This window comes from Oratosquilla oratoria, chromosome 13 (assembly GCF_046742065.1).
Source record: "Oratosquilla oratoria isolate Oo_2021 chromosome 13, ASM4674206v1, whole genome shotgun sequence".
NCBI lineage: Eukaryota > Metazoa > Arthropoda > Malacostraca > Stomatopoda > Squillidae > Oratosquilla > Oratosquilla oratoria.
The window spans coordinates 44,154,115-44,172,864 of NC_134789.1; the positions used below are offsets into that span (position 1 = coordinate 44,154,115).

The 18,750-nt window shown below is 40.8% G+C and overlaps 1 protein-coding gene and 1 pseudogene across 1 annotated transcript in view; both read right to left on the reverse strand.

The window, feature by feature from the left end:
- Nucleotides 1-14,832, reverse strand: part of LOC143032421 (heat shock 70 kDa protein 14-like) — a 37,326-nt gene extending 22,494 nt beyond the window's left edge. The window contains exons 1-4 of the mRNA XM_076197172.1: nucleotides 14,652-14,832; nucleotides 10,247-10,327; nucleotides 8,919-9,141; nucleotides 2,121-2,313 (exon numbers count right to left, since the gene is read on the reverse strand). Of these exons, the coding sequence (XP_076053287.1) occupies nucleotides 2,121-2,313; nucleotides 8,919-9,141; nucleotides 10,247-10,327; nucleotides 14,652-14,711 (557 nt within the window). The 5' untranslated portion in view covers nucleotides 14,712-14,832. The remainder of the gene's footprint in view (nucleotides 1-2,120; nucleotides 2,314-8,918; nucleotides 9,142-10,246; nucleotides 10,328-14,651) is intronic.
- A 1,537-nt stretch (nucleotides 14,833-16,369) lies between these two features.
- Nucleotides 16,370-17,658, reverse strand: LOC143032225 (uncharacterized; annotated as a pseudogene).
- Nucleotides 17,659-18,750: the final 1,092 nt, after the last annotated feature.

The following is an 18,750-nucleotide window of genomic DNA, read 5'->3' on the forward strand; positions in this document are numbered from 1 at the left end:
TAATGTCTGTGTCACTACCCTATCATTCTTGTCAACAAACCCCACATTAATGGCAAAATAGTTGACTCTGTGGCATGTGCATGCATTAATTTTTATACAGACATAGCATCCCTTTAGACTTTTAATAAGTTCGTCTTTCTTATTCTTAGCCTCTTCAATTACAAGTCTCCTTATACTCTCTCTATCCATTGAAACTCCAATTTTTCTAGCCATTTCTCCATTTAAACCGAGAAAGGCTGGCCGTGGAAAAAATTATATAGGTACACTATTTTTCACCACCATTTTAATGATGTAACTCTTAAACCTCTGTGATGTCATTGTTACGGTAACTTTATCAGTAGTAAAGAAAGTTGATATTTGGGATTGTCTTCCAGAATGGTTTTTATGCCTTTGTTTTTTTGGCTACCTCCCTTGTAAGGGGGAAAAAGCCTTTGGTATATGTATGTATGTATGTATGTCTTCCAGATGATTTCTCATCCTTCTTAGCTGAAGTAGATGGAGTGCTTACATTACTGTCTTCTTTATGTTTTCTATTTACTTCTTCTAGCTCCTTTGGATGATGGCGTTGCAAGCGTCTTTTCAGGTTTGATGCTCTTGAAAGAGTACTTTTTCCAGAACCAGTGAATCTACTGATTTTCGATTCAAATAATTTTTCACCATCATCATCATTATCATCTATGATACACTGACACTGTTAATATTTTCCATCTGCTATGACTGTAAAGTATTCAAAGACTGCCAACTTTGTTGGAATTTTTTTTTTGCCATTTGTATTTTTGGAAGGGGATTATGATCCAAACTTCAGTAACTTTTTAAATGTGAAAAAATTAAATATTTCCGGAAAACGGGGAGAAAGAAGAAGAAGAAGAAGACGAAGAAAAAAGATAATCGATTAAATATCTATAAAATTTGAAGTTAAAACATATGATATACAGGTAAACGTCGACTTACGATGGCATTAGGTTTCGATAGAGCCATCGTAAGACGATCTCATCGTAAGTCGATCCCCACTCTGTTCCGTGGTCACTGTACCTAGCCTACCTGTATATTAACCACCAGAGATACTGAATATAGCCTATTAAACATGTACAGTAGTTTATTTAATTATTTTAATCCTTTTTACCATATTCAAACACTATAATATGTATTTTCAGTACGGACTATATTGAACTATCAGCCATATGCCAAGAAGAAAATAGAGTGTCCCCTTAATTCTAACTATAGCTCATTTTCTCAATTTCATGCACCTAGAGTCAAGAAGAAATGTATTCCATATATGTGTCAAATTAGAGGTACTTTATACATTTATCGAATCCATCATTAATAAAAGTACATGTATATAATTTTGAGGAAAAACGAGTTCATAATAAAACTAAGGGGAGACTATACTTTTGTCTTGGCAATTAATCACTTATCAGTTATAAAATGTATGTCAGAGTTGGTATAATTTCAGACTCCGACTCTGACTCCAGGGACCCCTTATTTGTTTCCGACTCCGACTCCACAGCTCTCAACATTCACAGCTACCACTAATCCTTTCCAACTCTTTTTCATCATTCAACATGCATTGTAATTTTTGTTATTTGCAAAGAAAAGAGTTTAGCAACCATAATCTAATTTACTATGAAAACAAATAATTTTGCTTATAATTACTACATCACATATGCATACAAAAACGTACATACACAACTATAGTATTTTTATGTATCTTGCTGTAATATTTAACATCTGAAGGGCTAACATCAAATATAGAGCAAATGTGGTTATTTATGTAAATAAAAAAGACCCAATAGATTCGAGCAAAGATGCAAGTGTATCCCCACCAAATCCATAGTAGTGCACTTTAAGTTTCCTCCCTAAATTCTTGTTATTCTAAGGCCTTGTGATTATCTTGATGCAATCAATCAATTCATAGGCTCTGATCTCTCTTAAAGATCTCTGGCATCTAGTAATCTGGCAGCCTGTAGTCAGGACCACAAGTTACTCAGAAGGGGATATTGTGTTGTTGTGTGGGCCATATTAGTATGTGTTCTCTGTCTTCTGTGTGGTACAGATGACCCAAAAGCCAAATGGCCCTCCTGGATCTAAATATTGATGTCAACTCTTCAATTAATACTTACCAACTACTGAGATTATCATCACATAGATTGTATGCCAGTAGTGCAGTTGCAGGCTGTGCAACAGTGGTGAGAATATTAAATCCTGCTTTTTCTGCACAATCCCGAGATAACCGTACAGTTTCCTCATTTGCCCATGAAGGCACTGTCAATACTAATGGTAGCTCTTCTTCACTTGTGTGGGTGCTGGCTATGTCTGCAAATGTCAATATAAAAATCTGATTCTATTTTCAAATTAGAAATAAGTAGTATATACATACACATACCAAAGGCTTTTTCCCCCTTACATGGGGGGTAGCCAAAAAGAAAAAGGCATAGAAATCACTCCCACCCATTTCATTTCCCATATATTCCACTCCCCTCCACCCTACTCACTCCCTCCTATCTTGGCACCTCCTGGATGACGGGTCATCCCTGCATCCTACCCACTGCCCTGGGTCAGAAGCAGTGTCACAAGACACAGCACATCCACAGCAAGGCTGCTGCATAAATTCGGCGACCCCCCCTCTCCGTCCCCTCATGCAGGAAAGGAGAAGACGGGGAGAAATCCCTTCAGGCTGTGTCAAATTTTTTCTCATACATACTTCCTCACCCCCCACCCACTCTCCCTCATGAGTCACAGCCTCATCTATACACAATCCTTCTCCATTCACCCCTATCTTCTGTCCTCTCTTTTGTAAAGCCCCTTTCACCCCATCCATCCATCTCATCCTAGGACGCCCCCTCATATTCACTCCTTCCACCTCCGCCTTCCACACTTCTTTTACTAATCTTTTTTCACTCATTCTTTCCATGTGTCCAAACCATCCCAATATTCTTTCATCAACCCTATCTCCCAGCTCCCTTTCCACCCCTGTTCTCCTCCTCACCTCCTCATTTCTCACTTTATCTAGCCTAGTAACCCCTATCATACTTCTCAGACATTTCATCTCAAACACATTCAAACTACTTCTCTCTTCCTCTCTCATGTTCCATGTTTCTGCCCCGTACAATGCTGTTGGCACAATCACTCCTTCATATAATCTCCTCTTAGCATCCATTCCCAGATGTCTATTTCTCATTACACTTTTTAATCCACCAAGGCATTTACTCGCTTCTCTCAATCTACATTCTACCTCCACCCCACTCCTCCCTTTCCTGTCACATTCACACCCAAGTATCTAAAACTATCCACTTCCTCCAGTTTCTCACCCTTAATGCTCACTTCCAGCCTACTGTCACTCTCTCCCCTTGTACATCTCATCACCTTACTTTTGCCCACATTTATCTTCAGCTTCCTTCTTTCACACACCTTCTCAAACTCTGTCACTAACTTCCTCAATCCCTCCTCTGATCCTGCTACAAGCGCAGTGTTGTCGGCAAACAACAACTGGCTCACCTCCCACTTTTCTCCATTTTCTTTAACCATCTCCAACCCCTGACCCACTACCTTTGCATTCACCTCTCGCACCACCCGATCCATGTAAAGATTGAACAGCCAGGGTGACATAACACACCCCTGATGAAGTCCCACCTTTACCTCAAACCATTCACTCTCCATTTCTAATCCTAACGCAAGCTCTACTACTCTCATAAAAACTCTTGACTGCTCTTCACAGCTTTCCTCCTATACCATATATCTGCAGTACCTCCCACAGTGCCTTCCTGTCTACCCTGTCGTAAGCCTTTTCCAGATCCATAAAAGCCCAAAAAACATCCTTACCTTTTCCTATAGCTTTCTCACATATCTGTCTTACCACAAAAATCTGATCTACACATCCCCTACCTGTCCTAAAACCACACTGTTCCTCACCAATTACTCCCTCTGTTCCTCTCCTAATCCTCTCAATCAAGACCGTTCCATAAGCCTTCCCAACTACACTCATCAAGCTGATCCCTCTGTAACTACAACCACTCCTCGTTTAACGACCTACTCGGTTAACGACAACGCGGAGTTACGACGGGCTTTATGAAAGACCAATATTCGTTTAACGTAAATCTCCCGAAGTTACGACGTTGTGTACGATAATCAAGTTGGCTGAGGCAAATTTGTATGATGTTTTAAATGAACTTGTACGGTGGATATTAGCTGTGAGGTAAAGTGTTCTGAAGTTTAGGTCTACATTACCATCCTGCAAGCTGCAAAAACTACCTGGAGTACAGTATATACCGCTAATGGTAAATTTTTAGTTTCGACCATGGGCGCAATATAGCAATAGAAAATTAATTTTGTAAATTATAATGTATCAACGTAAAATGCAATTTTGTGAGCGGAAATAAAAAACAAAAAAGTGCTAAAACAGATTTCGTAAGTAACGAAGTCATGTCGGACGAATGGTACACCATGTTTGTTATGATAGATGCCGACGTCGAAGAAATGAAAGGATGATAGATTCGTCTAACCTAAACTAAACTAACCTAACCTGTGTTTAATAAATCATTACCTGCAAATTAAATGTCATCCGGCTCGTCCTCGTTGTCGTCGTCGTGAGAGACGTTGGCGGGCTTTTCAACCACTCTCTCAGCTTGCAGGGTATACAAAGTTCTTGCAGCTTGAAGGAATGCATGTATCTCCGCACCATAACATTCCTTCAAGAAAATATACCTGGCGAGGTAGTCGGAAGTACCGAGGCCGTCAATTGACAGACGACAAGATGGCGTCCCGATCCTATGCTACCGACTTCGTTCATTAGCATATTTGCTTGTAGCAAGGTATTTTTTACTTTCATTTCCGCCCACAAAATTGCATATTATGTTGATACATTTTAATTTACAAAATTAATAATTAATTTTCTATTGCTATATTGCGCCCATGGTCGAAACTAAAAAAAATACCCCGGTATTTAATATGGAATGTCAGCATACGCGGATTTGGTCATATACGGTAATTTCAGGAACCTAACCACGGTAAATAAACAGTAAATAAAGCTTTAATGTACTGTATAAAAGAGGGAAAATACACGAAAATAAAGATACATGTATTGCTGGACATTGTACATACAGTACATGTATACACTTTCGCTTAACGACCAATTCGGTTAACGGCGGCGCGCTGGTCCCAATTGTTGTCGTTAAACGAGGAGTGGTTGTATTACACTCACACTTGTCCCCCTTTCCTTTGTAAAGTGGAACTATACAGGCACTCCTCCAGTCTTCTGGCACTCTACCCTCTCTGAAACAAACATTAAATAACCTCACCAGCCAGTCCACCATAACTGTACCTCCTTTTTTCAGACATTCTGCATGGCATCCATCCAACCCAGGTGCCTTACCTGCTCTCATCATCTTAACAACTGCTTTCACTTCATCCTTCCCTATTTCTCTTCCATTTTCCTCACTCATCACTCTCATTTTCTTAGTGCTTCCCACTGCAACTACCTTTCCCTCCCTATCCTCCTTCACATTTAGCAACTCCGTAAAATGATGAGGTGAAGGCAGTTGTAAAGATGATGAAAGCAGGTAAGGCACCTGGTCTGGATGGATGTCATGCAGAATGTCTGAAAAAGGGAGGTTCAGTGATGGTGGACTGGTTGGTGAGGTTATTTAATGTTTGCTGGAGAGAGGGTAGAGTACCGGAGGACTGGAGTAGTGCCTGTATAGTTCCTCTTTACAAGGGAAAAGGGGACAAGTGTGAATGTAGTAATTTCAGAGGGATTAGCCTGTTGAGTGTAGTAGGGAAGGCTTATGGGAGAATCTTAATTGAGAGGATTAGGAGAGGAACAGAAGGAGTAATTGGTGAGGAACAGTGTGGATTTAGGACGGGTAGAGGTTGTGTAGATCAGATCTTTGTGGTAAGACAGATATGTGAGAAAGCTATAGGAAAGGGGAAGGATGTTTTTTGGGCTTTTATGGATCTGGAAAAGGCTTATGATAGGGTAGACAGAAAGGCACTGTGGGAGGTTATGCAGATTTATGGGATAGGAGGAAAGCTTTTGTGAGCTGTCAAGAGTTTTTATGTGAGTAGTAGAGCATGTGTTAGGATTAGAAATGGAGAGAGTGAGTGGTTTGAAGTAAAGGTGGGACTTCGTCAAGGATGCGTTATGTCGCCCTGGCTGTTCAACTTATACATGGATGGGGTGGTGCGAGAGGTGAATGCTAGGGTAGTGAGTCAGGGATTGGAGATGGTTAAAGAAAATGGAGAAAAGTGGGAGGTGAGCCAGCTGTTGTTTGCGGACGACACTGCGCTTGTGGCAGGGTCAGAGGAGGGATTGAGGAAGCTGGTGGCAGAGTTTGGGAGAGTATGTGATAGAAGAAAGCTAAAGATAAATGTGGGTAAAAGTAAGGTGATGAGATGTACAAGGGGTGAAAGTGGCAGTAGACTGGAAGTGAACATTAAGGGAGAGCGACTGGAGGAAGTGGATAGTTTAGATACTTGGGTGCAAGTGTAGCAGGAAAAGGTGGAGTGAAGGTGGAGGTAGAATGTAGATTGAGAGTAAATGCCTTGGTGGTTTAAAGAGTGTAATGAGAAATAGACATTTGGGAATGGATGCGAAGAGGAGACTGTATGAAGGAGTGATTGTGCCAACAGCACTGTATGGGGCAGAAATGTGGAACATAAGAGAAGAAGAGAGAAGGAGTTTGAATGTGTTTGAGATGAGGTGTCTGAGAAGTATGGTGGGGGTTACTAGGCTAGATAGAGTGAGAAATGAGGAGGTGAGGAGGAGAACAGGGGTGAAAAAGGATTTGGGAGATAGGGTTGATGAAAGAATATTAGGATGGTTTGGACACATGGAAAGAATGAGTGAAGAAAGACTAGTAAAAGAGGTATGGAAGGCAGATGTGGAGGGAGTGAACATGAGGGGACGTCCTAGGATGAGGTGGATGGATGGGGTGAAGGGGGCTTTGGGGAAGAGGGGAATGTTTGTTGAGGAAGGAAGGGAGAGGACGGAAGACAGAGGTGAGTGGAGAATGGTTGTATATGGATGATGTTGTGACTGCATGAGGAGGAATGGGCGGGGGGGTGGGGGGTGGGGTAGTATGTGTGAGTAAATTTTGACGCAGCCCGAAGGGATTTCTCCCCGTCCTCGCCTTATATGCAAAGGGGGACGGAGAGGGGGGGTCGCCGATTAAATGAAGCGGCCTTGCTGTGGATGTACTGTGTCTTGCGACACTGCTTCTGACCCAGGGCGGTGGGCAGGGTGCAGGGATGACCCGTCATCCAGGAGGTGCTCAGATGAGAGGAAGGGTGGGGAGTGTATTTACGGATGAAATGGGTGGGAGTGTTTTTATGCCTTTCCCTTTTTGGCTACCTCCCTTGGAAGGGGGAAAAAGCCTTGGTATATGTATGTATGTATGTAAAATACTCTGCCCACCTTCCTCTTACTGCCTTCTCTTCCATTATCATCTCTCCATCTGCACCTTTTACCTTTTCTTCTCTACTTGATTTGCCTCCTCTTCCTCTTTTAACTTCCTTCCAAAACATCTTTTTATTACTTTCAAAATTTTCTGTCATACTCTTTCCCCATTTCACATCTGCTCTCCTCTTTGCTTCCTTTATCTCATGCTTAACTTCCTTTCCCTTTACTTTGTAGCCAATCTATGAATGCCTGCTTCTTCTCTTCTACACCCTTCTTTGCTTCCTCATCCCACCACTCACTACCCTTCTTTCTATTTCCTCCCGCCCTCCTTGTTGCACACACACCATCTTTGCACATCTTATGACTCCCTCCTTGAACCATCCCCATTCCTCCTCCACTCCTAGTTCTACTGTATCCTTTACTCTCTCCCACTCCTCTCTCAACTTCTTATACTCATTCTACTTTTTTTCTTCATTTAAGCAGTTCACTCTAAGTACCTCCCTTCCCTACCTTCTGCCCTTTTCCTCTTTCTCCACCTATTCTCCACTCTCCATTTACCTTCCACCAGGAAAGGATCTGATATTCCCCCACTCTCTCCCCTTAGAACATGTACATCCTTAACTCTTCCTACCATACTCCTGGTCACCACTATATAGTCCATTAACACTCTATCTGCCACCCTTCCATCCACCACCCTCTCCCATGAGTACTTATGCTTGACTTTCTTCTTGAACACTGTATTTGCTATCATCAACTCTCTTTCAAGCTATGACAGAGAAAGAGGAAGAAGAAAAAAGTAGCTTGAAAGAAGAGTATGAGAGTGACATCACAAAGCATTCACACAGTACTCAAGATAAAAAGTTTCTCAGTGATTGCTAAGATAACCTGGTGGCAACAGGAGGATACAGTGGGATCCCAAGTAGTGCAAGATCAAGATGTTTATTTGGAGAAAGCTACAAAATATTCAACCAAAAATGATCAATTAACACAAGAATGTCTATTGCCTGTGCTATATTAGAGAAGATTTGTTCCTATGTTACCAGTTTTAAGTAGTAGGAGGGATGCAATTATTAGTTGTCAGATCTCCTTATGTTAAAAGGTGGGGAAAATATTGAAGCTGAGAGATAGGAACCTTAGTCTGGTCTGGAAAACAAGTGTCAGCACCTTTGGATTGACCTTCTAAATGAAGATGGGGGTACTGTTGGGTTTTGAAGATAGGAGGCAGGGAGATGATTGTTGCAGATATCTGTTTTGTAGAACCATAATTTGCAGGTATCTATCATTGGTCTCTGGTTTAATGCACACATATAACAGTACATAGCAGTATGACCTCTTCTTGTTAAAAAATACTAATTTTGAATTATCATAACATTTTCTATCCCTACTAAAAGAGTACACATTAAATTATGAACCCTGCTTAAGCTTGTTCATAATTGAAAGGTAGCTAAGAGGTTAAGCAACATGAAAATTCTTTACTTTTAAGACTGTCTACAACAAACCTTTGCTATCCAACATTTTGCCTTACCTTTCAATAACTGAAATATGTAAGTAAGCACTTCAGTGGCTGTAACTCGCACACTCTTTTCCCCACGCTGCACATTGAATATCACCTTTCCATCTTTCCATACTGGTTGGCACTGAGTGCCATCTTGATATGAACTATCCTCAGCAGCAATTGCCTTTAAGACATACTGAACAGTACTCTGACCATGACGAATAATTCCTTGCTTGGCAGGGAGTCCTGACACCTAAAAATGAAGAAAAAAAGAAAAAAGAAAATTACACATGCATTCTTCTTCACAATCTATATATCTGTGAACAAATATCACAGTATTGAAAAGAATAGGTACTTCTAGTAGTACATTTAAGAGCAATATTGTGTTGAAAGCTAAACTGCCTGTAATTTGGAAGGCAAATACCAAGTCCCATATGGGTGACATGGACATCATTTCAGTTTAAGAATGGAATAATGGAACAGATTAAGTTCATTATCCAAGGTTCCACTGTATTCATATATATACTTTGCGTCAGTCAATTATTGAGAAACAGAGGTCAGTAAATGTATGGGTGGAATGAAAAGTATTGAGAAATTTGTAATTAGAGATGAATGTAAGGAGAATTTGAATTCAAGGGAGACAAAAAGGAAGAGCATGAATTGTGAGATAAAGTAGTTGAAAAAATATATTAGATGTGAAATAGTGAAATATGTGAAATATGTGAATTAGTGAAATATGTGGAAGCGAGGCAGAAATTGGGGGTCAAAAGACAGCTGTCAGATGTGGTAGATCAAAGTGTTGAGGCAGTTTAGGCATATGGAAAGCATGTGTAAGGAAATACCAACAAAAGAGTGTGGAAAGCAGAACTGGATGGAGTGAAATTGAGAGAAAGGCCAAGAAGGAGGTGGAACATGGATGACTTTGTCAATACAGTGAGACCTCTCATTAACGGACATTAATTAGCTATGTTTGCGGCGTTTTTGCTGTGTTTTCGGTGTTTTTGGGGCTGTTGTTTAGTGCGTGCAATCACTACGCCACCCATAAACCACTCCAAATCAACGGATTATTCACACCAATGGACACCGTTACCCCCCTTTTAGTCCGTTAATGAGAAGTAGTACTGTATAGTGTTAAGATGGGAAAGACAATGAATGGGATGGATATGGAGTAAGTGTATATTTTCACTTGGCTACCTCCCTTGTAAGGGGTAAAGACCTTTTGGTATGTATGTATATATTTCATAATGTACAATCTACTGCACTCATGAACTGTACGATCTTATCAGTTTCTACATATTATGTATAAAGTTATTTTGAGAATAGCATAAGATTAACACAGAAGAAGGAACTTTTCTTACCACTTCACTTTCGTGATAGGCCACCACAGCTGGGGTAACTCTGTCCCCAGCAGCATTTGCTACTACTTCCACTTTACCATCCTGTAAATATCAAAACAATAAATAAATATATATTACATCTATATCTATAAAATGATATACATTATACATACACACAGAATCATATAAAGAAAATAACTGGAGAGACTTATAATTTGCTAAAAAAAATATGAGTGGCATTTCATTAAAAACATAACTGAAGAAAACCATTGAAGATCTGATTCATCCTACATTGAAATATAGTGGTGGTGTGATCGAAAGAAAGATGAAAGAAAAAGGGGAACAACCAAAAATCCTAGGCCTCACTTTTGGTACACATCAAAGATCTGATAGTGAAAATCAACAATAAAATCTATCCATCTATATACCCACTTTCACTCATTTCACTCCCCTCCTCCCTCTCATCTTAGCTCCTCATGGATGATGGGTTATCCCTGTATCCCGCCCACTGCCCTGAGTCAAAAGCAATGTAGCAAGACACAGCACATCCACAGCAAGGCTGCTTCACTGAATCAGCTATCCCCCCCCCCTCTGTCCCCTTGTGCAGAAAAAGAGAAGATAAGGAGAAATCCCTTTGGGCTGTGCCAAATTATCATTCACATATAAGCACCTCCTACCCCTCCCTTCCTTGCATAACAGTATCATCTATACATAGCCACTCTCCACTCATCCATATTCCCCTCTTTTTCAATGTCCCTTTCACCTCCCTCATTCATCTTGTCCTCAGTCATCCCCTCAGATCTACACAGAGCCTTCTACACCATTTTTACTAATAATTTTACTCATGAAAGTAAACATGCTACAACCAATCACAAGCATGGGCTTTGGACAAAGAAACTAATCAATCTACTAATTGTTCACAAAAACCACATTTGACAATGCAAGCCTCATTCCCAACAATCATAAAAACATAGACATTATACAAACAATACAAAATAAAATATTGAGAATAAGAAGATGCACCATAACCACACCCAATAAAACACCTGCAGTCAGAAACCAAAATCCTCCACATGAATATAATAGGAACATGGTTCTATGCAACAGCTCTCAACCTCACTCAGCTATCTCCTTTTATCACACAAGCAATTAAATTTAATAAAAAACACACACACACACAACTGCAGCATACTACTTAAAACACACACAACAATCTACCACCTGTACCACACAATGCATCCACAAAGAAACAATGTCAGACTCAATCATAAAACAAACTCTTCATGACAAAAATTGACCAACATCACCATCAATGAACATGACATAATAACATCAATAGATAACATGGCACCAGACACAGCAGCTGGACCAAACGGTTTCCACCCACAACTACTATAAAGGTGCAAAATGGAACTCGTGAAACCTCTGAAGGGGCTATGGACCAAGTTGCTGGCTACTGGTACTGTACCCAAAACCCTCAAAATGGGCATAATTACTCCAATACACAAAAGAAGGAAGCAGAAGACAGCCTCATCAATACAGACCTGTGGTACTAACCTCTCATATCAACAAGATATGTGAGAGTGGTCAGGAGACAGATGGTGAACTTCTTTGAGGTCAAAAATCTCTTCAATGAAGGACAACATGGCTTCAGACAGAACTGCTCATGCCTCTCCCAGCTCCTAATACACTATGAAGAGATACTAACATGCATCCAAGAAGAGGAAAATGCAGGTGTTATATACCTGGACTTCGCTATAAGCCTTTGCTATGGTAGACCACAGCATCCTGATATATAAACTCTGAAACTATGGCATATGTGGGTCACTAGGAAAGTGGCTGCATAGTTTCTTATCTGAGAAAATGCTGAGGGTCTCAGTGCATGGAGAACTATCAGGACCAAGTAAAGTTCAGAGTGGAGTACCACAAGGTTCAGTACTTGGACTGCTACTGTTCCTAGTCCATATTAGTGACATCAACAAGGATATGAAGCACTCAGCTGCCACCTCCTTCGTGGATGACACAAGGGTCAGAAAGAAAATAGATGAAGGGGACACAATGCAACTACAACAGGACCTGACCAGGATACTCAGATGGGCACAGGAAAACAACATGGCATTAAATGGGGACAAGTTTGAGCTACTGAGGTACAGAAACAACTCAGAGCTGAAGGAAACAACCAAGTACCAAGTAAACAATCACACCATCCAAGGAAAGGACCATGTAAAAGATCTCAGGGTGCATATGAGCAGAAATGCATCACTCAGCCACCACTACAGCAAGATCACAGCTACTGCAAGAAAGGTGAGTGGCTAGGCTTTCAGAAATTTCATCACAAAGGAAGGAAAATACATGGTCACCATGTGGAAAACCCTGATCCTACCCAAGCTGGGTTGGTAGAATCCTAGACTGTCACTACGGTGGTCCGGGTTTGAATCCTGCCCAGGGCTGAAATAATTTCAGTATCGCTGCACTTCGAGTCATTACTCCAACTCTCGTGGGCGGGGAGTTGGGGGTGTGTGTGTGTGCAAGGTCACAGCATTACCCATAGATCAGTCACACGAGCTCTAAGCTCTCTTCTGGGAGGGAAATAGCTGCTGATCAGGAGTCCAGCACATGATCCGAAGACCAAGGTGTGGTCCCCCTACACTATCCATGATATTACTACCCTTGAAGCCATCCAGAGAACCTTCGCCAACAGGATTCAGGGAATTCAGCACATGAACTACTGGGAAAGACTCAGCCACTTGAAGCTGTATTCTCTTCAAAGAAGGAAGGAGATATATTGCCATATATGTGTGGAAGATCCTTGAGAGAAGAGTACCAAATGTGGGACTACAAGAAAACACCCACCCAAGAAGAGGAAGATTGTGCTATGTGAAGACCACCCAGGGCACAACACATAAGGGCACACTGGTGCACAATTCCTTCACACACAATGGTACTCGCATTTTTAACAGTCTCCCTCAAGAGATTCGAGACCACACAGGCACCTCCCTGGAAAGCTTCAAAAGAAGACTTGACAAATGGCTGAGCACAATACCAGATGAACTGCCAACACCAGGATACTCAAACTCCCACCACAACACCCTCCCAGAAATTACACCAAGGGCGGACCCTGGAACCAGTGGAGGCCCACCTCAGCTGTGCCAATAACAAACAAAATTCCCCTAAGTTAGATAGATCACCAAACTCATTACTCCTACAAACCCTCCAATGACATCAGCCCCACAGAAAAATCCCTCAAGAGAAGCATGTTTCTTAAACATGTAAGCAAGGATACTTAACATAAAACTTACATTATCCAATAGCTCCTAACCTAACCATTCCATAGAAAATAATAGTTTATTCAAATGCAAAATAGAAAAAAAAGTGAAAAATGCATGTGTGTGTTACTGGAACAGAACTGAAACATGAACAGTAGTATCATGTTTATATTCTGGGTATCATCAAAAGTCTTATTATCTATTACCATCATTACTGTTCTGTTACGTGGTACTTTAACAAAGCCTTCCAATACCTGTTGCGTAAAGACTGCAAGTAACATGTTCCTAGAGTGGCCGTTTATATTTTGGTTGATTTGGTTAGATATGTATAATTATGAATCTTTCTAAGATCACTCTATCATCTCAGATTTTCGAGACGAGACAAAAATACATTTGTATGATGCTTATCCTTTGTCAGTTTAATTAATGGGGAATATATAGACCCTTTTCACTGACAAGGAAAGAAAAAAGAAAAACTACCTTACTTCATCATTTCACTTCTTAATTTAATGTATTTTTCTCTCTGAATTGTATATTTTTGAATTTATTTTTTTAATTTTACATTGCTGATGAAGCTTTGGCATAGATTTGTAAGTAAATCCAAGTAAGTATACCAAATTCTTTATTTAGAAGGGGGTATATTAAATGACTATTTCAAGGAAGTGGGATAATATATCCAACACACAAAACTCAAAACCACAACCACAGTTCTTAACTACTGTAAATACTAAATTAATAAGATTATAAGTCAAGGCATGCTTTCCCTTGTGAAGTTCATGTGTGCATGAATCTCATGATTCATCCTTGCAATGCACTTGTGTTGGTTGCAATACTTTCGTGAATTTCTATTTTTTTTTTATTTTTCATTTACCATGACACCTAGGCAAATGCAACTGTTACAAGTACGAGAATATATGTTTACCAATCCAAATTCCACTCTCAATCAATAAACTAAAACTAGCTAGTTTCACCTAATGAAGACTTTTACATCATTTAACTAAGTTTAGTAGAAAATGTAATTCTAATACTTGGTTTAATGACTGAAATACGTATATCATGGAAGGATATAAACATAAATAATACAGATATATAACAAACGAAGTTGGATGTACCTGTATGAAAAGTATTGTTATATTTCCATAACAAACTTAAATATTTACCTTATTTACAGCAATACAACAGGTGCTTGCACCAACATATATCCCAAATGTGACGGGCATCCTCAAAACTATTTACTTCTCGTCACATTCGCAGCTTTTCCCTTATCCCCGTCTTTCAGCGCCTTCCAGTCACACTTCGCCCAAAGCATAAACACATCCGTGTCTCTTGTTACTCCACGCTTGTGTTGAAAAATTTCGAGGTAACATGGTTGATCAAATTCTAGTAAATAAAACAACAGTATAAATAAATGTACAAATAAAAATAGTTTTATTGATACGCAAATTGATAAAATCTACATAAGGATAATTTTTTACAAATTGTTCGTGTCACTCTTACCAGAGAATGCGTTTGAATGCACAAACAGGACCCTTGGTGTGTTGGTATGCACCCCTGTATCGAACGATAAACGAACTCCCAACAACGTAAATAAAGACAATGTTGCCATGGAAACTGGTGACTCGATTATGAAATTTGACCACTCGACTGCATGACAACTCTAATAAGTCAATTAATCCGAGGAAATGGACGCTGCTAAACAAAATTTCAATTATTTTGAACGATGATTTCTTAAATTGCAGTCGATACTCATTAAATAGACTGGTGAAAATTATCTGATATGTTTCACTGTGTTTGGTATAAGTTGAAATAAGTAAACAAGCATTTTATATATGGGACTACCAGTGTGCCTATTAGAAAATACTAATGAAAATTCTTGTTCTGAGAAAGAACGATTCCAGGTGCTGATCTCTTTGTGATCCTCCTGTTGCCGAATTCGTTTCAACAAAAATCATTATCTTATCTACACACATTAATCAATATCCGTTGGGAAAGCGTGCGAAATTGTAAACTTGACAATATTCTACCACGGTTGCCGAAGCCAAAGCACACTTACTACTACCCAGTCTGTGGATGTACCGTCGCGATTCCTGGCAATGTAGCAGGTGAAACCACCCTCGTTTACAGGATTGGTGTTAGTGGGAGGGAAAAAAGGTCTATAGGATAATGAAATGTCAGTTGTATAAAATAAGCTGAGTGTCGCCATATTGGATTATTTCACTAACCCCCAGAGAGCCTACCGTCTAATTTCTACGAGGATTAGGCCTTTTCAATGGCTATGTACATTTTCATTATCTATTTTCACTGCTAATTTCACAGTTGATGTGCATTATGTATAATTTCAAGTTTTCAACAAAAAGATTCTAAAATAAAAAACGCTTCTGTATTCTAATTTTATGGTGAGTTTTATTTTCAACTAACTGAACAACGCTGAACGGATATTTGGGCCACGAAACTGCAACCTAGGACATTTAGTCCACGGTGACTAGGATATTTGTGACATGTGATAAAAAGTGACCACAATTTTTTTTAATAATATAACTGTTTTATTAAATATCACAGCATAAATTGGACATATATTTACAGAAATCAAGTGAAAAAAATCACAGTAAAATGTACAGAATATAAGCACAAAACAGCATAATTATTTTCAAGTTGGGCTGTCCTCCGCGGAGGTTGTGGCTTATGCCACGAAGGAAGGCAGGGATAGTCCAAGGTCTATATAGTACTTTATAGACCTTGGGATAGTCGAGCACGAGGTTGTGGAGACGGACATAAAGTTCTTGGTACACCATCTTCCCACGCTTGGAAGGGCGGATCCCACGCTCTTCCTGGAGCAGGACACCATCGACGGTGGCAGCCTCAGCCTGCAGGCACTCAATTAGCTTCCAGACAGTAGGGTTTGAGTGTCCCACCAGGCTGAAGAACTTGTTGTTCCAGCCCCACAGACATTGTTGGTTCTGGGCTGGTTGTTGAGAGTGGCCTGGTGCATGTTCCATTTCTCAGGTGGGAACATGGGCAGCCCGCGGCGGAAGCGCACTGGTCTGATGACTCCAGGCCTGTTTTTGGAGTGGACGTCACGACGGTGGCGGAGCTGGCCGGAAACGTAGGTTGAATCGAAGTACTCAATAAGTGCTGCACCATCATCAGACATGGTGGAGCGTAGGTGTGCCATGCCTGACTTGACGTCCTCTCGGGGATGGAAGGTGAGGTCATCCAGCTGCCCGCAGAACAGGCGGGACTCGTCGTCAGACTCGTACAGGTTCTTCAGCCCCAGGCCCTGGATCTGCCTCCAGATGGACTGGCTCAGGTGGTAGAAGCAGAACCGGGCATAGACCTCCTCCCCGAAGACCACCCGCAGGGCCAGCTCCACAGGCAGCTCGAAGTCGATGATGACTGTGCTGGGATCACAGCCACCCTCTTCAAGAACCCGGAAAAGCGTCTCGTAACTGGTTTGTCTTGCGTTGCAGCAAGGCGTAGACCAAAGGAAGGTAGACGCCATGGGACCGACCCTGGATCAGGTAGAGTCTTAGAGAAACGGAGAAGGTACCATCCATGCACCAGTCGTCACAGGCTGCTAGCTCCTCCAGATGACGTGGGTTGGTGAAGATGATGACGCGCTCATCTGCTTCCTGCCCGTTGTTATAGTGGAGGTTGATGACCAGATTCTGCAGAGACTGAGGATCCCTCGAACGATGCTCAGTCCGGATGCGACGCAGGGCACGCTTCGTAGAGTCGGCCTTAGGCATGCGTGCCTTGACCTCCTCTGGAAGCTTTGCAACCGCGAAGGAGAGGATCTGGCTGGGACGGTCGTTGGTGGTAGCAGCCTTCCTTTTCATGGACTGGCGAGTCTTCTCCACCTGGCATCCAACTGCATCAGCGATGTGATTGTGATCCGACACAACCCGAGGTTTACTGATAGTCTTGGTGGTCTTGATGAGAGCAGGGCACTTGAGGGTAGAGGACAGCTTGACACACCGCCAAACGATCTCATCAACTGACTTGGCAACATGCTTCTTGGTGTACTGAAGCCATCCAGACAGATCTTCTGGTTCCCTCTAGATGATGTGATGACTTCGAGCTCAGCTGGCATGGTTGAGTAGCTCAGTGAATGTGATATGACATCTGTTGACAGGCTAGTTTTATATACAGAGCTCCACAGAGGTGTAGGAGAGGATCCGGTTGGACGGTTGATAAACTAGAGCTAAAACACTTCATGACAAAAAGGAAAAAAAAAAAAACAGTAATAAAACACAAAAATAAATATAAAATATCTAGTAATATATTGAAAGGAAAAAAAAAATAGTTTTTAGCCCAAAAAACCACCCCAGGTGGCCCTCGTGGCCTAAATGTCCTAGGTTGCAGTTTCGTGGCCCAAATATCCCTGGTCCAAATATCCAGTCAACTAGACCATGATCGATTCTGTTCTTAATTTTTGCTACTTTTTCTTTATGTATTAGACAGTTGATACAGTATATATTCTTATTTGGGCAGAACATTTTCCTACATATGCTTCGCATTCAGAAACCCTGTGATTATGGGCACACCTAATGTACAATACTGTTGAACCAATGACATGTAATGGTAATAACAACCGAGTTATTTACTGGAAATCCACAGCCCCACAGAAACTGGCAAAGATTCTCGCCTCTCCTTACTATAGATCTTTCTGGAATAATTTTTGGATTGGTATTTAAGCTATATTAGTGTGGGGACTTTCTGTGTCACTGGCTTGTAGTTGTGGGAGAAGGTAGATGGCTTTTTGACGTCCATCTTGCAAGACCACCTTGTAGTCTTTGTCCCCGACATTAGAAGACTCCATATGCGTGATTTTAGCATACATTGATTTTCCTAACGTTGGGAGTGCATCCACGTTGCAATTTTGTTCCTCGTCGTCCCTAACCTTAATATTTTTCATATATCTAAAATAATCATTAAGTTTCCCTACCCCTTATTCTTCCTTATAATGCACATTGCAATCTTTTCGTCGTCATTGTGTTCATTACATACGACATCTTCACCTTAAGCTTATTTCTATTTCTATCTTTCTATACACTGATGCTTTCATTCATACTGTTTTCAGCCAATATGATTTTAGGGAGACAATATGGTTTATGTACGGAACCAGAGGCGATAGATTAATTTTCAATATAATGAAAAACAAAATCTTGGAAATGAGCCAAAGTAAAGAGACAGCCATTGAGTTATAAAATGGAAAATGAAAATCATAGGAGCATAGGAAGAAAATTATTTAAATACTTT